The sequence below is a fragment of the Scyliorhinus canicula genome, chromosome 13, assembly GCF_902713615.1.
Source record: "Scyliorhinus canicula chromosome 13, sScyCan1.1, whole genome shotgun sequence".
In the NCBI taxonomy this organism is placed as follows: domain Eukaryota; kingdom Metazoa; phylum Chordata; class Chondrichthyes; order Carcharhiniformes; family Scyliorhinidae; genus Scyliorhinus; species Scyliorhinus canicula.
This window is the reverse complement of record NC_052158.1, coordinates 150,855,938-150,878,869: the sequence shown is the minus strand read 5'-3', so window position 1 is coordinate 150,878,869 and position 22,932 is coordinate 150,855,938. Positions and strand designations below refer to the sequence as shown.

At 46.2% G+C, this 22,932-nt stretch overlaps 1 protein-coding gene across 1 annotated transcript in view; it reads left to right on the top strand.

Moving 5' to 3' along the window:
* Positions 1 to 314: 314 nt before the first annotated feature.
* Positions 315 to 22,932, top strand: part of LOC119976756 (probable G-protein coupled receptor 149) — a 60,874-nt gene continuing 38,256 nt past the window's right edge. Inside the window, exons 1-2 of the mRNA XM_038817495.1 lie at positions 315 to 1,654; positions 4,948 to 5,140. Of these exons, the coding sequence (XP_038673423.1) occupies positions 746 to 1,654; positions 4,948 to 5,140 (1,102 nt within the window). The 5' untranslated portion in view covers positions 315 to 745. The remainder of the gene's footprint in view (positions 1,655 to 4,947; positions 5,141 to 22,932) is intronic.

Here is a 22,932-nt window from a genome sequence, read left to right as displayed (position 1 = left end):
GCATTTTACTGCATCCGCGCCAAGCGAGCGACACCCTCAATGTTGTTTAAAAAAGTAATTCACATTGCACATATAAATGGCCAATCTGCATCTGTGTTTGCCTTTGATCGGCATCGCTCTTTGAAAGCGAGTAACCAACAGCTGCTTGCTCACAAAGCAAGTGAGCTCCCCCTTAAGATGCAGACGGAGACGAGCACAAACTCTGTCAATAGTAAGTAGCCAGCGAAGAGGGAGGGGAGAATTCTAATTTCCTGGGTTGGGATTGTATGTAGATTGGGCGATGACGCAAAGCTGGCCGCCAGCCCCTCTGCTCCGCCAATGTAAATGTTTGCTTGCCAATGAAATCCTACTGAACTGGGCAAGCTGCTCTATCCCTGTCGACTATCGTTAACGCTTCTCTCTCCCTTTTAAAACTAGAAGAAAAGCACCAGGTTGGTGGAAACTCAGCAGTAAGGGGTCCATCCCAGCTGTGTGGAGGAAACTGGTCAGAGAGAGAGGGGGACGGAGTAGGAGCAATGAATTAAAGTGGGAACTAAACTCCAAAACCAAAGCGAGAGTCAAGCGATCAGCGGTTCAGCACCACCCGGGAAAGGACAGCGACTTGGGCAGAGCGCTGGGAGAAATCAATGGTGCACACAAGTTAATGGATGGGCAAGTGTCTGGAGCTGATTTTATTGAAGCAAGAATAGACATGCCCCCCTCTGCCATGAAGCACCATGTCTGATAATCCCCGCCCTCTGAGCCCATGGACAGACTCTACTCAGCCAGTGGCCATCCCGGAGTGACGGGTCCCACCATGGACACTCCAGTGGCAGGCGGACCGGGAAATGTGTTCCTGTTTAGTCTGACCCTCAGCTGCACACTCCTCATCTTCCTGGGCAGCGCTTACTCGCTACTTTGCCTGCTGAGGGCGAGGGACAAGAATTTCCTGGTGCTCACCGTGGCTTCGCTCTCTGTGGACGACCTCCTCTGCGCGCTGGCTTTGTCCATGTTCGTGGCCATGCAGTGGGCCGGGGGCACGTTACCCAACTGGGTGTGCACCGTGTCGGCCGCCCTCTATTTGCTCCAGGGGGTCTCCAGCGCTCTCAAGTCCTCGCTCATCGTCTCCTACAACTACTACACAACCAGGCGGACCAGGCTCCACAAAGGCAGCCAGCGCCCTGTCCCCCTGACCTGGCTCCTGGCCATTCTTTGGGTCTTTGGTCTGTCAATGAGCGTCCTCCCTGCCTTTGGGTGGGGCACTTTCACCGCAACACCCTGGGGCTGCTTTGTCGACCACAGAAGCTCTTACGTGACACTCCTCGTTGGTTTATACGCCCTGTGCCTCGTGGTCCTCATCGTCTTCTCTGTCCCCCTCACTTACAAACTGCTTTGCTCCGAGCGGCAGCAACAGACCCAGCTCTATCCCAGTTATCGCCAAGTCACTGACGGTATGGACACGGCGAGTAACCTCCCCACTTTGGACAACCCCGTGGACAGAACTTTAAGGTGTTTACAGACCGACATGAACTGGAGCTCCGATGTCACTAAGATTAATTCCCCTCATAGCCAAAGCGGGGGCTCCAAACTCAAGAACCCAACAATCGAACTCGCCCAAAAGCGCTTCTCCTTGATTTTAGCTATGACAAAGGCCGTCTTGTGGCTACCACTGATGGTGAGTGAAAATGATATAAATTTTCCTGTTTAACCCTAAAACATAAAGTAATCTTTTGCCTCAGACTGTTATTTCTAAGTGTGTGTGTGTGGGGGGGGGGGGGGGGGGGGGGGGTCCCAAACCATTGAACCCAACACGTGTACAGAATCACAATCTCAGAATCTTTACAGTGCTGAAGGAGGCCATTCGGCCCATCGAGTCTACACTGGCTTCCTAAATGAGCATTTTACCTAGTCCCGCTCTCCTGCCTTATCCCTGTAACCTTATGCATTCTTTCTTTCCAATCCAATTCCTTTTTGAATACCACAATGGAATCTATCTCCACCACCAGCTCAGGATCTAATTAATTTTACTTCTTCTCCCAATTATTTTGAATCTGTGCCCTTTAGTTCTTGACGCTCTCTTGAGTGGGGACATTTTATCACTATTGACCCTGTCCATAGCTCTCCGGATATTGAATACCATGAACAAGTCTCCTCTCAGCCTTCTTTTCTCCAAAGGAAACAGCTCCAAAGAAAACAGTCCGAACCTCTCCACTCTATCCTCGTAGCTACTGTTTCTTATCCCTGGAATCTTTTTTGTGAATCTTCCCTGTGCTCTCTCCAATGCCTTCACATCCTTCCTCAAGAATGGTGCCCAGAACCGGACGCAGTCTCCAGATGAACCTAACTAGTGTCTTATACAAGTTCAACATGATCTCCTAATTCTTATACTCAATACCAAAGAGAAAATGCTGGAAAATCTCAGCAGGTCTGGAGGGATCTGTAGGGAGAGAAAAGGGCTAATGTTTCGAGTCCAGATGACCCTTGTTAAAGGGTGATCTGGACTCGAAACATGAGCTCTTTTCTCTCCCTACAGATGCTGCCAGACCTGTTGAGATTTTCCAGCATTTTCTCTTTGGTTTCAGATTCCAGCATCCACAGTAATTTGCTCTTATACTCAAAACACTATTAATAAAATCTAAGATTGTACATGTGTTATTAACTGCACTCGGAACATGCCTTGTCACCTGGTTAACACCAGAAAGAGATTACACAATAATCTAAATTGGGAACTATTGCTTACACGAGGCAATGGGGCTTATGTGTAACTTATCGTAAAGCTTGGGTGGCAATCTGGTACCTAACACAAATCCAATACATCCCCCAATGGTCACTTCAATACCACTATTCATTTATTCCTCAGACTGTGCAGTGACACCAAGTTTCAACTGAAAGCTTGAGTGGGTGAGAACTGTGAACTCGGATACCTTGGCTGCTGGGCAAAGCAAGTCACAGATTGTTTCCAGTCCAATGTTCAAACAAAACTTTGCTGTATTACAACGGATACCCAATTTTTGTTCCTACAATGTATAGGAAAATGATCTACCTGATACTTTAAGATAAATGAACTTTACCATAGAATTTACAGTGCAGAAGGAGGCCATTCGGCCCATCGAGTCTGCACCGGCTCTTGGAAAGAGCACCCTACCCAAGGTCAACACCTCCACCCTATCCCCATAACCCAGTAACCCCACCCAACACTAAGGGCAATTTTGGACACTAAGGGCAATCGATCACGGCCAATCCACCTAACCTGCACATCTTTGGACTGTGGGAGGAAACCGGAGCACCCGGAGGAAACCCACGCATCATGGGGAGGATGTGCAGACTCCGCACAGACAGTGACCCAAGCCGGAATCGAATCTGACACCCTGGTGCTGTGAAGCAATTGTGCTATCCACAATGCTACCTGATTTGATTTTAAGTTTGCAAAACAGATTCGTAGAATAATATAGCATTAGTAGCCTGTTTGCACAGGCTCTTTGATAGAGTGGCGAGCACTGCTGCCTCACAGAGCCAGCGACCCAGGTTCAATTCTGGCCATGGGTGAATGGCTGTGTGGAGTTTGCACATTCTCCCTGTATCTGATTAGGTTTCCTCCAGGTACTCCGATTTCCTCCCACAGTTCAAAGATGTGCAGGTTAGGTGGGGTTATGGGGATAGGGCGGGGGAGTGGGCTTAGGTACAACACCCTTTCAGAGGGTCAGTGAAGACTCAATGGGCTGAATAACTTCCATCTCCATTGTAGGGATTCTATGGATTGTGGGGGATTCCATGGTTCTCGTGGAATTCCATCCCTCTGTTCTTTCAGAGGTAGGTTCTTTACCCAGAGAGTAGTGGGGGCATGGAATGCACTGCCTGTGGAAATAGTTGAGTCGGAAATGTTAGGGACCTTCAAGCGGCTATTGGATAGGTACATGGATTAGGGTAGATTAATGGAGTGTAGATTAACTTCTTCTTAAGGGCAGCACGGTAGCATTGTGGATAGCACAATTGCTTCACAGCTCCAGGCTCCCAAGTTCAATTTTGACTTGGGTCACTGTCTGGGTGGAGTCTGCACATCCTCCCTGTGTGTGCGTGGGTTTCCTCCGGGTACTCCGGTTTCCTCCCACAGTCCAAAGATGTGCAGGTTGGGTGGATTGGCCATGAAAAATTGCCCTTAGTATCCAAAATTCTATGATTAACCTAGGACAAAAGTTCGGCACAACATCATGGGCCGAAGGGCCTGTTCTGTGCTGTCTTTCTCTATCTATCATAGCTCTGCAATCAGTTCCTTTTCAAGTATGAGCCCCATTGTCTTTTGAAAAGTTGTTATTGAATCTGCTTTCAATGCCCATTCAGGCATTACATTCCAGGTAGTCACAACTGTCTGGAGTAATAAATGTCCTCATTCCTCCAATAGTTCTGTCAATTAAATCTCTGCTCTCTTTACCGACTGTCAACATCTCCAGTCTCTCTTCATAACAGGAATTCACTGACCCGGGTACCAATCCAGCAAATTGGCTCTGCATCCTCGCAATGCGTTGATGCCTTTCCTAAACTATGATGCTCAGAATTACACCCAGTACTCCAGCTGAAGTCTAACTAGTGATTTGTAAAGGTTGCAGATAACTTCTCTATTTTTCTACTCTATGCCTCTGGTTAAAATGTCAAGGATCCCATATGTTTTCTTAACAGGCTTATCAACTTGTCCTGCCAACATCCCAGATTTCTGCACGTACAGTGCTGAGTTTCTCTGCTTCTGCATCCCCATTAGTTTAATTAGTTTATATTGCATCTCATTTCTCTGCCAACACACAGTATTTCTGTTGCATTTTTTTGAAACTCAAATTTGTCACCATTTTATATAAAAGTGAACAAAGATTCCCCCTTCCATTGCTGTGATTTGTTTATTTTTGCTTCAGAGATTTGTGGCTTCATTGTCATGTTGTGTGGGTGGATGACCACTTGACTGTTCCCTGTGTTTCATAGATCCAACTGCTCATCCATCATGTTACCAAACTTGAGAATGTGTCCTTCGAGACCTTGGGTTTTGTCCTGACCTTGCTGGCAGCTGCCATTACACCAGTGTTTGTCCTGTCTGAGCGATGGATTCACCTGCCATGTGGCTGCATCATCAACTGCAGAAAGAGTGTGTACACAGTCGCCTCGGAGCCAGCCAGGGGTAAGAAACATTCTTTAGTACCTCTGATTGCATACAAATGCCAGGGGGCCAATGCATGTTTTGTTAGGGATCATTTTTAAAATGTCCACCTCCTACGTGGGGGGCAGCATGGTAGCACAAGTGACTAGCATTGTGGCTTCACAGCGCCAGGATCCCAGGTTCGATTCCCCGCTGGGTCACTGTCTGCATGGAAGTCTGCACGTTCTCCCCGTGTCTGCGCGGGTTTTCTCCGGGTGCTCCGGTTTCCTCCTACAGTCCAAAGATGTGCAGGGTACGTGTATTGGCCATGCTAAATTGCCCTTAGAGTCCAAAAGGTAAGGAGGGGTTATTATGTTATGAGGATAGGGTAGAAGTGAGAGTAGGTCGGTGCAGACTCGATGGGCCGAATGGCTTCCTTCTGCACTATATGTTCTATGCACATGTTATCTTTGAAATTAAAACCTCTTATTAAGGTTAATGCAGTTCATTGTTAGTGTGACAACATCCTTGTACCATTGATAACTACACGTGCAACTCACATTTACCAGGTGTTTTTAACATAGTTAAACGTCCCAGGACATTTTTATAGAGGTGGCTGTAACATCTGTTAAGAGTTTGGGAGAGGTTGAAGGGCTGACTTAATCCACAGTTGAAGAAGTCAGTCATAGATCTCAAATTCAATTAAACTTGTAGACACAAGATTCAGAGATTCAACTGATCAATTCTCCTTATTTATCACGTCAGTACAAACCCAGCAAATGCAGCACTTAAGAGATTGTTCCCTTGACATTCCAATGTAATAAAATCAGGACGGGTTTGTGACCTAAGCCCTTTGACTAATCAAATCAAGACAAATAAATCAAACAGGGAATTCAGCAGAAACTTCTTTACCCAGAGAATGGTCAGGATGTTGAGCGCAGTACCACAGCCATGGCTGAATTGAATACCTATCCCCAGAGAGGGTTCTGGGTTCAAGTCCCACTACAGAACTCGAGCAAAACAATCAAGTGCGGTACTGAAGGAGATTTGCATTGTTGGAGGTGCAAACTGTCAGATGGGATGTTAAAATGAGGCCGCAACTGCCTGCTTGTGTGGATGTATCTGCCCCATGACACTACTTTGAAGAAGGACGGGGGGGGGGGTCACTAATGATCTGGCAACTGCTTATCACTCTGCAATAAAACATTATCTGGCCATTGTAAAAATGTTACGTCGCCATAGTCCCAGATGACCGCAGGCTGCTTTTCCCCTTTGAGGGGGAGAGCTGACTGGTGATGATTTAACCTGAGGCAAGTGCAAGGTTTTGAAGGGGCAAGGTTGTGAATAACCTCAGCCGGTGCAGGAATCGAACCAACGCTGCTGGTCGCGCTCTGCATCACGAACCAGCTGTGTAGCCAACTGAGCTGAAAATCTGGTCATAGAATTTACAGTGCAGAAGGAGGCCATTCGGCCCATCGAGTCTGCACCAGCTCTTGGAAAGAGCACCCTACCCAAGGTCAACACCTCCACCTTATCCCCATAACCCAGTAACCCCACCCAACACTAAGGGCAATTTTTGGATACTAAGGGCAATTTATCATGGCCAATCCACCTAACCTGCACATCTTTGGACTGTGGTCATTACCACATTGCTGTTTGCGGAACTTGACTGCCGTGTTTCCTATATTACAACAGTGAATACACTTGAGAACAAAATTCATTTGCTGAAAGCGCTTTGAGATAGCTGATGGTTCTGAAAAATGCTACCTGAATGCAAGGCTTTCTGTTTTTCAGAAGCAGTAGCTGAAGTGAATTGCATCAGTGCATCTAAAGGAAGTCAATTAAACACACAATGGAGAAAAGAATACAGTCATGCTGATAGGGTGAGATAAAGTAGGGTGGTATTTGCCTTTTGTAGAATTAGTTACATAAGCACAGCCATAATGTAAAGGTTAATATGTAAACCTGCTTACCATATGTACGATTCATATGGAAGCATGTCAGCAGCCAGGTAGATCAGTTCCTTCTTCTCACACATGCGCATACTGGCTCAGTCTGTTTGGTGTTTTCCAAACACACCATGCGCTTGATCTTTCATGCTCGATCCTTACACTCTGTGAGGTGGCATCAGGGCAGCACGTCATTATCTCTGACGCTATTTCCCACACGCAAACATTTTCTCATCCCTGTTATCACATTTTGTAAGCATGTTGGCAACTTTCCCCTTTACTTTCCATTCCCAGCCTTTCTACTCACAGTATGTTCACACCTACCCCTTCTGTGTTTCAGGCTGAGTTTGAGCCTGATAAATTTATAACCACTACCACCTACTGATGTGTCATCCAATAGTTAGTTTTGAGAGGTTTCTTCTTTTAAAGTGGGGAGAGGTGCGGTGAGATATGCTGCGAAGATGGGGCATACATAGTAATAATGTTGCTGGGCGAACCCAGGTTAATGCTTTGGGGACATGGGTTCCCCTCAGAGCAGCTGTGAAGTTTAAAAAAAACACAAAATTGAAAGCTAGTCTCTGATCAGTAATAGAGATCATGAAACTATCACCGATTGTTCTAAAAGCCCATCTAGTCTCACATTCCTTGGGGGAAGGAAATCTGCCATCCTTACTCAGTCTGACCTACATATAATTCAATGCCCACAGCAATGCGGTTGACTCTTAAAGGCTCTTTGAAATGGCTCAGCAAGCTATTCAATTCTTGGGCAATTGGGGATTGCTGGCCTTGCCAGTGATACCCCTATCCCATGGATTGGATTGGATTGGATTGGATTTTTATTTATTGCCACGTGTACCGAGGTACAGTGAAAAGTATTTTTCTGCGAGCAGCTCAACAGATGATTAAGTACATGAAAAGAAAAGAAAATCCATAAGAGGGCAACACAAGGTACAAAATGTAACTACACAACACCGGCATCGTGTTAATGAGTTCAGGAGTCTGGTAACAGCAGGGTAGAAGTTGTTTTTGAGTCTGTTCGTGCGTGTTCGCAGACTTTTGTACGTCCTGCCCGAAGGAAGAAGTTGGAAGAGTGAGTAAGCCGGGTGGGAGGGGCCCTTGATTATGAAGCCCGCTTTCCCCAGGCAGCAGGAGGTGTAGATGGAGTCAATGGATGGGAGGCAGGTTTGTGTGATGGACTGGGCTGTGTTCACGACTGTCTGAAGTTTCTTACGGTCTTGGGCCGAGCACCAGGCTATGATGCAGCACGACAGGATGCTTTCTATGGTGCATCTGTAAAGGTTGGTAAGAGTTAATGTGAACATTCCGAATTTCCTTAGTTTCCTGAGGAAGGATAGGCGTTGTTGTACTTACTTGGTGGTAACGTCGATGTGCATGGACCAGGAAAGATTTTTGGTGATGCGCACCCCTAACAGTTTGAAGCTGCTATCCTTCTCCAACTTGGCCCCGTTGATGCTGACAGTGGTGTGTACAGTACTTTGCTTCCTGAAATCAATGACCAGCTCTTTAATTTTGCTGTCATTGAGAGATAGATTGTTGTCGCTGCACCACTCCACTAGGTTCTCAATCTCCCTCCTGTATTCTGACTCGTCGTTATTCGAGTGGTTGAATCGTCAGCAAACGTAGATGGAGTTGGAACCAAATTTTGCCACGCAGTCGTGTGTGTACAGTGATTATAGCAGGAAGACTTTGAAAAAAAAACTTGAAAGGGGTTAAGGAATGGAATTCCAGAGTACAATTGTGCGATTACACAAGGTGACACCAATGGGCTATTCAAAGAAGACCTCAGTCAGCAGAGTCAAGTCTGTGGCTCAGTGGATGCCATATGTTAAGGAGGTGGGGAGGAGTGAGTGCAGGGAGAGATTTATAAACAAACATGAAGTTAAATGGACCAGAATTCGCTGGAGTGCAGCATGGTCAGTTAGCTTAGTCTGTTCTTGCTCAAAACAATTTTGCCCTGGAAAGGGCATTTAATTGTGAGTTGATAAAAGTATGGCAAGGACAATGGAACATCTGGGACTGAAGTGAGTGATCAGCTGTCTTCTTAAATAATGAGCTTCGGGGATTTCTAAATAAAAAGGTCAAAGACCAAGAAGGAACTATAAATTAATAATAATAATCTTTATTAGTGTCACAAGTAGGCTTGCATTAACGCTGCAATATAGTTACTGCGAAAATCCCCTTGTCACCAAGCTACGGCACCTGTTCGGGTACACTAAGGGAGAATTCAGAATGTCCAATTCACCTAGCAAGCACGTCTCTCGGGACTTGTGGGAGGAAACCGGAGCACCCGGAGGAAACCCACGCAGGCACGGGGAGAACGTGCAGACTTTGCACAGTGAGCCAAGCCGGGTCGCTGGGACTGTGAAGCAACAGTGCTACCCACTTTACAACTGTGTGAATGATTTCAATATCAAGCAGATGTAGAAAGAAGAATAAAGATCAAAATGAAAGACTGGACAGAGAGAAAAAGAAGACGGGAAGGAAAAATAAACAAATTCAAAAATAAATGTAACATTTTTAAAATCTCCAGCAGCAATTCACTATCTGAAGGACTGAGTGCCTACACTTTTACAGTTCACTTTCTCGACCAGAGATATCAATTAACAGTCATTATTAATTATAATGTTTCTAACAGAGTAATTATGAAGTTAATCACCAGGCGGGCAGCACGGTGGCACAGTGGTTAGCATTGCTGCATACGGCGCTGAGGACCCGGGTTCGAATCCCAGCCCTAGGTCACTGTCCGTCTGGAGTTTGCACGTTCTCCCCGTGTCTGCGTGGGTTTCACCCCCACAACCCAAAGATGTGCAGGTTAGGTGGATTGGCCATGCTAAATTGCCCCTTAATTGGAAAAAATAATTGGCTACTCTAAAAAATATAAATTAAAAAAAAAATTTTTTTTAATTTAAAAAAAAGTTAATCACCAGACATGAATTTTTGTGGTGAGATTTACTGGTGACAAGTGTGGCCAACTTGATCAAACTCATGGCGAGGTTGCAGACGGGCTGCCATTTTGGCGAGGCTGATGGTGGAGTAGTTCATAAACAATGATAAACTTGCAGGGATCCACAATTCATTGCTATCCCTTCCATGCCACAAGTTGCTGGACGATTTACATTGTTAACAGTGTATATCATTCAGAAATCATTATTTTTTCAGCAAATACTTGCCCTGTGATTTCTATGGTTTGTCAAAAACAAGGTCAGCAATTGTGCATCCCCATTACCAAATGGATTGACAGTTGTGAAATTAACGGCGCAAAATCTGAGAAGGAAGTGTCAGACTGGGTAAATTCAATGGTAGCTCAGATACTGAAAAGGAACTCAAAAGAAGACAAAAGAGATTGCATTAGGAGCGGGAGAAAAACACACAGAAAAGTTTTAAATATATAAACTTGTTTTTTCATATCTCCAATAATAATTAGAACAAGACAAAATAAGGTTTGTATCAGTTGTTCAGTCTAAAAGAGGTTGGCTGGCAGGAGTTAACTTACCATATTGCTAAGAGGAGACCAAGAGTGGAAGGAATCAAAATTGACCAGGCTCATTAGTGAGCACAGGCATCACAATACAATATCGCCCAAAGTCTGGTGGATTTGCGACAGATGGCTTACAAACACAATGCATAGCTAGCAACCTGGAACCAGAGGCCACAGCCTCAGACTGCAGGGCGATCCTTTAAAACTGAGATGTGGTGAATCTGTGGAACTCTTTGCCGCAGGAGGCTATGGAGGCTGAACACTGAGTGTCTTTAAGACAGAGATAGACAGGTTCTTGATTAATAAGGGGATCAGGGATATGGGGAGAAGGCAGGAGAATGGGGATGAGAAACGTATCAGCCAGGATTGAATGGTGGGGCAGACCCGATGGGCCAAATGGCCTAATTCTGCTCCTGTGTCTTATGGTCTTACAGCCTACACTTCTTAAAGGCAGTCTGCCCCCTATTAAAAGGGAGGCATACCATGCTGCAGCAGCTGCTGGAGTTGCAAAACAGATGCTCGTGAATGCAGAGAGATGAATAATTCCATTTTGTATGTAATACTGAAAGTGCTTTTATGGAATTTTTTTGTGATGCTTTTTATGACAGGATATTGGTCAAGAGTATGTTGTGATGCTACACAGCAGAGGTATGGAAAGGTGGGAAATTGTGGAACAGCGCTGATGTGAGGATGGGGAATGGAGTTAGAGTAGTCCATCTTGGCCAGCCCATCCACTGTGAAGGGGTTTCTTGATGCCTCCTCCCTCCCTCCTCCTCCTCTCCCTCATTTGTTTCCTCACCTACTTCCTCCTCATTAGGCAACCTTGAATGTCTCATGGCAAGAGCTGCATTCTGAGCACGTGGACAATGCCCACAAGCCACAATAAATAGGAGCCACACACTGGCCATTTGGGTGGCAAGGTGACACAGTGGTTAGCACTGCTGCCTTCCAGCGGCAGGGACCCGGGCTCGATTCCGGCCTTGGGTGACTGTGTAGAGTTTGCACGTTGTCCCTGTGTCTGTGTGGCTTTCCTCCAGGTGTTCCGGTTTCCACCCGCAGTCCAAAGATGCGCAAGTCAAGTGGATTGGCCATGCTTCCGTTGCCACTTAATGTCTAAAGATGGGCGGATTAGGTGAAGCTATGGGGGAGTGAACCTGGGTGGGCTGCTCTTACAGAGGGTCGGTGCAGACGTGATGGGCCAAATGGCCTCCTTCTGCACAGTCGGGATTCTCTGGTTCCATGGTTCCATTTCTGGAGACTCCTCCCAAACTTTGCAATTTTAAATCAGAACTGCAAAGCTTTGCTCCATCAAATCCATATGCCCACTTTATGCCTCTGGCAAGAAGCAAGGCTCTGAAATTCACTGTTCTGATATACAGGGCCTCGGTCACTTCCTTAAAGCATCAATACTTTGCAAACATGATATGTGAGCAATGTTATTTTCTCCTGCTCAGTTGGAGCCGCTGGTGTGGGAATTAAGAACAAAAATGATCTTCACAGTCACTGACAGCACAGTCCTCACGCTGCTGTGTGGCTTTGAGCCTGGTTATAGAAAGTGACATGTCCAAAGACCAGCTCCCTGGCGAAATGCCACTACTGCTGGCACTGCTCCTGACTGAGGTGGAGGTTGGATAAATTCACGGTTCAAATAGAGAAATGCGATGTGATTCAATTTGGTACGAAGAACAATATTTGGGAGGACAGTACAAAACATAAGTTGCAATTCTGAAGGGGCTGCTAGAGCAGAGGGACCTGGGTGTTGTGATGTCAGCAGGGATTGTGGATTACAATAAGTAGAGTGGTTTTCCCTCTCAGTAACCCACAGTTGATCAGATCCGGTATGAAGGTGATGGTTTAGTTATGGGATTTCAGACACCCACCAAAACAGAAAAAGGAAATGAACATAGAACATAGAACAGTACAGCACAGAACAGGCCCTTCGGCCCTCGATGTTGTGCCGAGCAATGATCACCCTACTTAAACCCACGTAACCTGTATACCCGTAACCCAACAATCCCCCCATTAACCTTACACTACGGGCAATTTAGCATGGCCAATCCACCTAACCCGCACATCTTTGGACTGTGGGAGGAAACCGGAGCACCCGGAGGAAACCCACGCACACACAGGGAGGACGTGCAGACTCCACACAGACAGTGACCCAGCCGGGAATCGAACCTGGGACCCTGGCGCTGTGAAGCATTGATGCTAACCACCATGCTACCGTGAGGCCCCAAACATCTAGCTCTTCATTGAGCCGAGCTTCACACATCATTTTGCAAACAGCGAATTCTTCAAACTTTAAGTCAGCCTCGTCCCATTGTGATGATTTGAAGATGTTAGGAAAATTAGAGGGAGGAAAACGCAAGCAAAACTACAAAAATATTTTTATTGACCTGGACTGCAATAAGGATGTAGTTGAATTTTTCCGTACATCTCACACATGTAAGGTAATAGGGGAACTTCAGGCAGTAATCAAACCATCACCTTTGACACCAATTCCAGCATTTGAGGAACCTTTTACTAGGTTCCTAATTGATTACGTGGAACCCCTGCCTAAAACTAAAAATGGGAATCATAATGACCATAGACAGTGACCAGAATGGATGTTTCTACTGGACTTCCAGAGGCAGTTCCATGAAGAAACATTACATCTAAGAGGGTTGTAGAGGAGTTAAACAAATGTTTTATTTGCTATGGACGACCAAAAGAAATTCAATCAGATCTGGGATCTGGTTTTATGTTGAAGTTATTCAAGAAAGCAATGGATAATTTAGAAATAAAGCAATATAACTCAACGACTTATGATCTGAAATCGCAAGGGGTATTAGAAAGATGGCATCAAACTCTAAAGACCATGTTGAGAGTCTATAGTCAGGATTATCCAGAGGATTGGGATAAAGGAATTCCATTTGTACTATTTGCAATTTGAGAGGCATTTAATGAATCAACTAAATTCAGTCCATTCGAATTGAGTTTCGGGCATGAGGTGATAGGACCACTCAAACTGATCAAAGAGAAATTAGTGAGTGAATGTTCAGAGACTACGTTGTTGGACTATGTGTCAAACTTTAGCGAGAGATTAACTAGCACTGGTCAGTTGGCTAGGGAACATCTAAAATTGGCACAACAGAGGATGAAAAAAGAGGCGGATGAGAAATCAAAAATTCATAGTTTTGTTAGTGGGGAGAAAGTACTGGTGTTGTTGCCAATGGAATGTGGACCAATAAAAGCAAGATTTAGTGGGCCTTATCAAATTGAAAGGAAATTGAGTGAGGTGAATTATTTGATAAGTACGCCAGCCAGAAGGAAAACTCACAGAGTGTGTTATGTTAATATGCTAAAAAGATATTTGGATAGAGAAGGGAAGAAGGAGGAAGCGTTTGTCATTTATGTAGTTGTTTTCAAGAAGCCGTTAAATATAGTACTTAGGGCAGCACGGTAGCACAAGTGGATAGCACTGTGGCTTCACAGCGCCAGGGTCCCAGGTTCGATTCCCCGCTGGGTCACTGTCTGTGTGGAGTCTGCACGTTCTCCCCATGTTTGCGTGGGTTTCCTCCGGGTGCTCCGGTTTCCTCCCACAGTCCAAAGACGGGCAGGTTAGGTGGACTGGCCATGCTAAATTGCCCTTAGTGCCCAAAACAGTTTAGGAGGGATTATTGGGTTAGGCAGGAAGTGAGGGCTTAAGTGGGTAGGTGCAGACTCGATGGGCCGAATGGCCTCCTTCTGCACTGTATGTTCTATGTTCTACGTACTAAGGGCATCAAAGGTGATGGGGGAAAGCAGGATTAGGCTATTGAGTTGAATGCTCAGTCATGATCATAATGAATGGCAGAGCAGGTTCAGAGGGTTGGTTGGCCTCCTCCTGCTCTTATTTTCTATGTTTCTATGTTGTAGCTCAGGGAGAAGAGATAAATCCAGATGATTCTGAATTTGACGTTCCTTAAATTAAGTTGAATAATGAGGAAATACTAAAGAAATTGGGATAAATTATTCAGTTGCCTTCCAGTGGAAAATCAAAATGACCTGAAAGAGTTATTGCAGTCACATAGAGCATGCATGTGGGAATAAACTGAAAAGTAGATATAGGAAATGATGTAGCTATAGGAAATGTTATTCCCATTAAACAATATCCATAAATCCACTAAAATTAACACAGGTACAAACAGCGATGGCTGATATCCGTAAATGCCAAACAGAACTCCAGGACAGCATTACTGAAGAGCTGAAGGCCAGGGAGCACCTGGATTGGAGTCTCTTCAAGCAGTGATTATTAATGATGGTTACACAGAAGAGAAAGCTAGCTTGAAAAGGCAGATTCTGGAACCAAACGTGATCCAGCATCAAATTGCACAGGAACTCCAGCAGACCAGCAGTCATCTGCATGAGCTAGAAGAGGAGCGACAACAACTTCAACAAGAGAGGGAACTAATCACAAGACAACAGGTTGCAATGAAAGAAAATGCAGGATCTGCGGACATACAAGAGAAGTCAAATTCCTATCATGGTAGTGACACAAGAGGTGACGATACTAGGATTTGGTCAGGAGGTTTTTAGAGTCCATTATTAAAGATGAGATCACGGAGTAATTGGAAGTGCATGGTAACAGAGGACTGAGTCAGCATCGCTTCGTCAAGGGGAGGTCACGTCTGAAAAATCTGTTAGGGTTCTTTGAGGAGGTAACAAGGAAGTTAAGACAAAGGAGAACCAGTGGACGTGATTTATTTAGATTTCCAGAAGGCCTTTGACAAGGTGCCGCATAGGAGTCTGTTAAATAAGGTAAGAGCCCATGGTGTTAAGGGTAAGATCCTGGCATGGATAGAGGATTGACTGACTGGCAGAAGGCAGAGAGTGGGGGCAAAGTGGTCTTTTTCAAGATGGCGGCCGGTGACTAGAGATGTGCCTCAGGGATTGTTTCTGGGACCATAATATTTCACAATATACATTAACAATCTGGAAGAAGGAACTGAAGGCACTTTTGCTAAGTTTTCAGATTATACAAAGATATGGACATATAGTATTGAGGAAGCAAAGGGCTGCAGAAGGGCTTGGGCAGGCTAGGAGAGTGGGCAAAGAAGTGGCAGATAGAATACAATGTGAAAAAGTGTGAGGTTATTCACATTGGAAGAAGGAATCGAGGCAAAGACTATTTTCTAAATAGGGAAACGCTGAGGAAATCAGAAGTACAAAGGGACTTGGGAGTCCTTGTTCAAGGTTCCCTCAAGGTTAACGTGCAGGTTCAGTCAGCGGTTAGGAAGGTAAATGCAATGTTAGCATTCATGTCGAGAGGGCTAGAATATAAGACCAGGGATGTACTTCTGAAGCTGTACAAGGCTTTGGTCAGACCCCACTTGGAGTATTGTGAGCATTTCTGGACCCCGTATCTAAGGAATGATGTGCTGGCCTTGGAAAGGATCCAGAGGAGGTTCACAAGAATGAAGAGCTTGTCGTATGAGGAACGGTTGAGGACTCTGGGTCTGTACTCGGAGTTTAGAAGGATGAGGGGGGATATTATTGAAACTTACAGGATACTGCAAGGCCTGGATAAAGTGGACGTGAAGAGGATGTTTCCACTATTAGGAAAGAATAGAAGCAGAGGACATAATTTCAGACTGAAGGGACAATCCTTTAAAACAGAGCTGAGGAGGAATTTCTTCAGCCAGAGGGTGGTGAATCTGTGGAACTCCATGCCACAGAAGGCTGTGGAGGCCAAATCACTGAGTGTCTTTAAGACAGAGATAGATAGGTTCTTGATTAATAAGGGGATCAAGGGTTATGGGAGAAGGCAGGAAAATGGGGATGAGAAAAATATCAGCCATTGTTGAATGGCGGACTAGACTCGATGGGCTGAGTGGCCTAATTCTGCTCCTATGTCTTATGGTCTTAAAGATAAGGGGCTGGAGTTGATTCAGAGAGAGCATCTTCAGTGGTGGAATACTGAATCCTGATGCTGAAGATCTGGTACAAACGTAGCCAGAATATTCAGCGATCTTCCAGCACACAATGACTGTTGTCTTGCACTGTCCGAATGCACGAGCTATTACCAATTATTTTTGGCTATCCTCAACAGACACCAAAGGAAGCAGAATACAAAACAGTTGATAAGTGTGAAGAACTGATGATGAATGCTGCAGCATTGATTAACACCCTGTCTTTCTGTCAATGAGGAATTATTCTGGCACAACCAGGCAACTACATACAACTGATAAAGCTTTTGTTGTGTAACAATATGGATGCAATCTTGGAGGCCATTCGGATCTTTGGAAATCTCTCTTGGTCTCGCGAGTGGATAAATTTATTATCACGACTGTGATATGTGGGAAGACAAAAATGGACTATATTCATGTGGATGTTTGTCAGTTGAAAAATGTAAAATTATATACCATATAGAGTATAAGTTGTATACAATATTAAGAAATATTTAATGTTAAAAGGATTTTAGATAGATGAAGCCATCTGTTTACATCGCTGGTTCTTTGTTTTCTGGACAGAGATGTGACGATTGAAAGATGTTTGGAAAGTTGGATTATAATTGTGGTGAGAAATTTAGGGTTAGAAGGTGTTTGTTCAAAAAGCATTTTGTTTTGCTTCTAGGAAACAGCATCTTAAATTGACAAGGAATATGTTTATCAGTCTGGGTAATACCCAGTAGTTTTCCTGGGGAAGTCCCTGGGGACTTAATGTGCTGTTGCAGCCTGCAGAGATGTGGGGCTGGATTCTCCGATTTTCAGACTATGTCCTCATGCTGGTGTAGGAACGGTGGCCTTTCCGGGTCCATGGCCGTGCATGCGCACGGCGGCGGCCTGCAGCGGCCGCGCGCGGACCGTCCTGCAAAATAGTGCCGCCCCTTTGGCCAGCTCGTGAGCCTCGGACCATCCCCCAACAGTGTCCCCAACTCCTGACAAAGTCCCCCTGCTCGCGAGTAGGCCCTCCCCCCGGCTGCGGCAGTGCTGGACTGAGTCTGCGGCTACCACGCCAAGTTTCCAACAGGTAAGACCATGAGAGACCCATACCATTGGCAACTCGGCCGATCGGGGGCGGAGAATTAGGGGGGTGCACCTCAAGCAACATCCTGAGGCCATCATACGGCATCATATGCCACTCTGGAGTGGACAAAGCATCGTGAAAGGGCGCCGCTCCCGATTTCATTGATATCGGCGACCGGAGAACCCAACCCGTGTTTTCAGCTTGAGGAGATGTGCTCATTTATAGCTGGAGCTCAGAAAATTAGAGAGGCAGTGAGTTTAGAGAAGCTTTGAGAGAGAAAGGAGTTGTGTTCTGATCTGCCTGACTCTGAGTGCATATTTCTTTCCAAGTAGGACAGTTTAGAAACAAGAGCAATAATATTTTAAAAGCAGAGCAGTCCTGTTTGAAAACAAGGAAGAGGCTGAAACAACCCAATGGAAGCAACTATTTGAAGATATTCAGCCAGAGTCTGAAGTGGTTCTAACCAGAGCCAGAAGCTGTTCTGTACCACAAGTATTATTCTATGCCCTGCTAATTTTAAAATAGATTGAGAATGGTATGTTTCTTTTCTTGCTATTTATTGGGAAACTATGTAATAGTGTTAAGGGGTAATTGTAAGTTGTTCTTTTTGGGTGCAAATTTAAAATGTTTAATATTGTATTTACAATACATTTTTGTTTTAGAAACACCAAAGCCCTATTTTTTAATGCAATCTCTCCTAGAGCAGATCATTCTTTCCGCACAGCCTTAAAATAAACTAAAATATTAGGGTTTCAGAAAGTATCTGAGCCACTGTTGGGGGTTTGGTCTGAGATCATAATATCATTCACCCAGTGGGCTGCTGCTCCAGCAAGATTCAGTACTCTGCTCAAACAGAGTATGAGTCTGATCAAGTTACACAGCTGCTCCTTGTTGCACTGCTTCCTCATCAGTCTGTCATGTGACTTCCTGTGGTCAACTTGGTAGGGAAACTCTGTTCCGAAACTGGAGGATAGTATGAGGGAAATACCACCCTTCCAGCGCACAGCCCCTGCTGAAAACTCAGTACATATGTGTTCATAAGGACAAGGGGAGTCCACACCGAATAAAACAAAGGAACAATGTTTTATTTACAACTCGATATAAATACTGCCTGGTAGATCTCGACCGGGTTCCTGTTCTGGTCAGTGCCTGATTGACCGAACTTTTATACAAAGGTTGATAAAGATCCCCTGTCCCTAGCGGAGGAGTTCATACGCCACAAGAACCATGGGGAAGATAATCATTTCCACCCCTTAGGGTTATTACAATGTGAATAAGTCAGTAAAGTGACAGGACAGGTCGAGAGAGAAGTTAGGAAAGACTGCAGTATCCGAGGCTGTATTAATAGGGGCATCGGTACAAGAGCAAGGCCACGTTGACCATTATAAGACATTAGCTGCAATATTGCGGCCAGATCTGGGCATCACACTTTAAGGTGTTAGATACTCAGGGTGTCCTGGAGATAATGCGGGGGATAAGTTCAATTTGGGGGTCAGGGATGGGTTTAATCGTGCAATCCTATGGGGGAGGGTTTGCTCACAAACCTTATTTTCCCTTTGTGTCATGATACCCCTTGCTTTGAAGGGGCGTAAAGGCTGGCATGCAGGCATGGTTTCCCGTGTACTCCTTGCTGAGCCTGCGTCCAAGTCGTCACTGAGGGAGTGCCCTTTTGTAGTGGGAGCTGGAAAGTGGGTGGGAGGAGGTGAATACAGAGGATCAACACTAGGGGGTGACAGTGAGGTACCTGCCTGTACTTCCATGAGCACCAGGCTGCAAGGGCAGAGCAGGGGATTGAGGAATGGGTTGCATTCCTGCCTCATGGGCTAGAGACCCTCTCACTGGGGGGGGGGGGGGGGGGGGGGGGGGAGGAGATGACCGCAGTCTGATTAGAAACCCACACTGAGGCAGCAGTGTGAGGACAATGGGGAAAAGTTGCTTGGTAGTTCAAATGCTCTTGTCAGAAATTAGTGTAAGGGTGGATGACTGTGGCTGAGGAAGGCATGCCAGCTCTGCAGTCCCTGTGAGCAGGAAGAATAAGGGTACCCTGAGGGATGTGCTAGCTACTAATTACAGACTTGACTCCAATCAGCTGCACCTCAGTCAATTGCCTGAATTGCTGCCTCAGCCTTCCTTGACGAGTCAATTGTGCCAATTGTGCAGAGCTAACATCAGTGCCATGGATTAGTGGCAAGTTCTTAACCCATTGGAAGCATTGAACTCCTTTGAGCTCCAATGATCATATAAGCATTAACATTACACAGGAGGCACGAATGTGATGTCCATCACTCACCCTGTTCAAGGTCATGATGGGGGGGGGGGCTTTGAATTTTTCCATGCGGACACAGGTGCCGGTCCCATACATCCGCACAATTGCCCTATCCCCTAACATCGGGGCTGTGGGGAGGGTGGGAGAATGAGCAGGGATAAGGTGCCACTGAGAATCTCGAGGGTCCAAGTGCCTCATTCAGGTGGAGTTGAGAGGGACAACTGTGGGGAAGTTGCTAGAGGGCGAGAGGGGAGGGTGTGAGGCTTAGAGGAGAGGCACTCAGTCAGAGGGAAGTGCAGGTGGATGTCCCAGAGGCTTGGAGCACTGACGATGCGGGCTCTGTCAGGAACCCTCAACGCTCACTTTGGCGATCTCTTCCTTTCGGCGCATGATTCTGGAGAATCACGGAGCCAGTCGAGTTGGTTATTCTAATCATGACAATTGAGCAGAAGCAGAGATATCGACGTGCCAAAGCGCGTTCAGAGAATGGGGGATGCTGGGCCCGTGGCTGTTCCGGGACCAAGCGACCCGGGATGCCAGGGTAATCGACTTTGCCTGCTCAGCCGGCATTTCCCAGGTGCAGGGTGTGATCGACCGCACCCATGTGGCCGAGAGGCCTCCATGGCCCCAAGCGGTGCCTTTCATGAACTGCAAGGCATTCCACTCCTTCAATGTTCAACTCATTTGTGACCACACGATATGCATAATGCAGGTGTGCGCCATTTCCTGGAGAACGTCCATGACAGTCACATGTTGGGGCACGCGCAGATTCCAGATGTTTTGGAGAGAGAGTCACATCTGGAGGGATTGCTTCTCGGGGACAGGGGGTATCCACTCAGGAGGTGGCTGATCACCCCAGTTTGAAGGCCACAATCACCTGTGGAGGCTTGCTACAATGAGGCTCATGCATCAATGGACGTGCTGGTCGAGGAGGTGATTGGGCTGCTGAAGATGCGGTTCCAGTGCATGGACCAGTCGGGGAGGGGGGGTGTCCTGCAATACAGCCCCCAGAGGTTGTGTCACGTTATTGTGGTGTGGTGAACACCCCACAACCTGGCGCTGCAGAGGGGAGACTGGCTGCACCCGGAGGAGATGGGGGAGGAAGTCAAGAAGGACAGCCAGGGGAAACCGCAGAGGAGGAGGGGGCCGAAGGACCTGTGGGCATGGCCAGGGCCCACATGACATCTCATCAGTACTCTGGTGGCAGCGGTAGTTTCTCACGATGATGCCCAAATTCATGGCCAGCGTGTCAAAGCCATTGGCCGGACTCTGCGGGAGAACGATGACGATTTGCATTGAGGACTGAGCCATGCTCGTCTCATCCTCAGCCATGTGTCTGACTCCTGCCTGACAGAGAACTGAACGCGCCCTGCCAATTAATGGTCTTATCATGGGGTTCAGAGATGCTGGATGACCTCTCACCTGCTGCCACCCCTCCCTCTGAAGTAGGCAGGGGGTGGTGGAGTTTGGCCTGTGCCAGCAGCAGTACGTCTTTACTGAGTTCTCAGTGTGGGAGGTGGAAGAGATATTGCCCCGCCATTCTCACACTCCACAGGGGTGAAGCACCAAGTGTACACGGGGGTTTGCGGAGAATGGCGCCATGAAATGACAGGGTGGAGGATATGCTGGTGATCAAAGTTTATTTACAAGTGCTGTATTGCCGTGGTGACCTATCTCAACTAGTGCCTAGGTGCACCCAACCCACTTGGTGCCGGCACTTTCTTACTCTTTCGTACCATTCCGCTAGGACTAGGTGTATCCCCAGGATCCACAGCTGAGGAGATTTGATAGAGGTGTTCAAAATCATGCGAGGTTTGGGCCGAGTAGATAGGGACAATCTTCCCACTCGTGAAAGGATCTAGAACGAGGAGGCGCAGATTTAAATGTCAGTAATTGGCAAATGAAGCAAAGTGCTATGAGGAAGAACATTTTCAAGCAACGAGCGCTTAAGGTCTGGAAAGCAGCACCCAGAAGTGTGGTGGAGGTAGGTTGCATCGTGGCATTCAAAATGAAATTAGATTGTTACCTGAAAAGGAAGAATGTGCAGGCTTACAGAGAGAAGGTGAGGGTTGGCATTAGGTGACTGGGTCATGCGGAGAGCTGGCACAGACTTGACAGGCTGAATGGCCTCCTTCTGCACCGTAACCATTCTGTGATTCTGTGAAGTTCTCTTTGAAGATTGTAGGTGGCTATGGCCTTCCATTGAGGGGCTTCCTCCTCTCTTCTGAACACATGTTTCCCTCTCTGCTGCCCTCGCCCATCTCCCTGTCATGTTGCGACCAAGAAGGAATGTAACAAAGCTCCCTTTACTGAAAGCAGCCTTTTTATTGAGAACTCCTCTGACCTCCTTGTTAAAGTCCAGCAGTCACTCCCTCTGAGTCCAACATTTTCCCGAACTCCTGCATTGCCATTGGAAACAGTACTTCCACATACTCTGCTGGTGCGAAAGAAGCACTTCTGCTGTGTTGATGACTTTAAATAGCATAGTAGCAGAGAAAAGGGAGGCAATGTGTCTCGTATGTTTACGAGTAGGTATTAACAAGAGGTGCGAGATACAAAATGTGAGATTGCGATCTGCCCATCCACATATTTCTGCCACAAATAGCCACAAGGAGCCAAAATGACTTAACCTTCCAGGGTGAGTTCACTTCCTATGTATTGCGCACGTGCAGGATTTAAATAGGAAGCCGAACAGTGAAATTCCCTTTTTGTGAAGCTAATGACAGAGTAATGCACCTCTGTCGGGAACTCCTCGATTTTCCCATTCGAACGAGCAACCATCCTTGCCTGAATTTGCTGTGGCCTTTACAGTTAAATAACAGCGCGTGCCATTCATCTCACCATTATTTTAGCCAATGAATTGCACTTCTACATCATTCCTGGACTGAATTCAGCTCTTATAGAATATCACATCTGAATGGACTTTACACCTCTTTCCTGAAGTCCAAAGATCATCGTCATTATTCAGTAGAGCTACCCCGTGGAGTGTGGCTATGAATGCAGACTTATCACAATTTGCAACTAATCCAAAGCCAGATGGAACAGCGTAATCAAAACTTCACTCCATTGCAAGGCCACATTAGAAAGGAAATCGGGTCTTCCTGAGTAATAGTTTTTAATCAGGCTTCCAGAT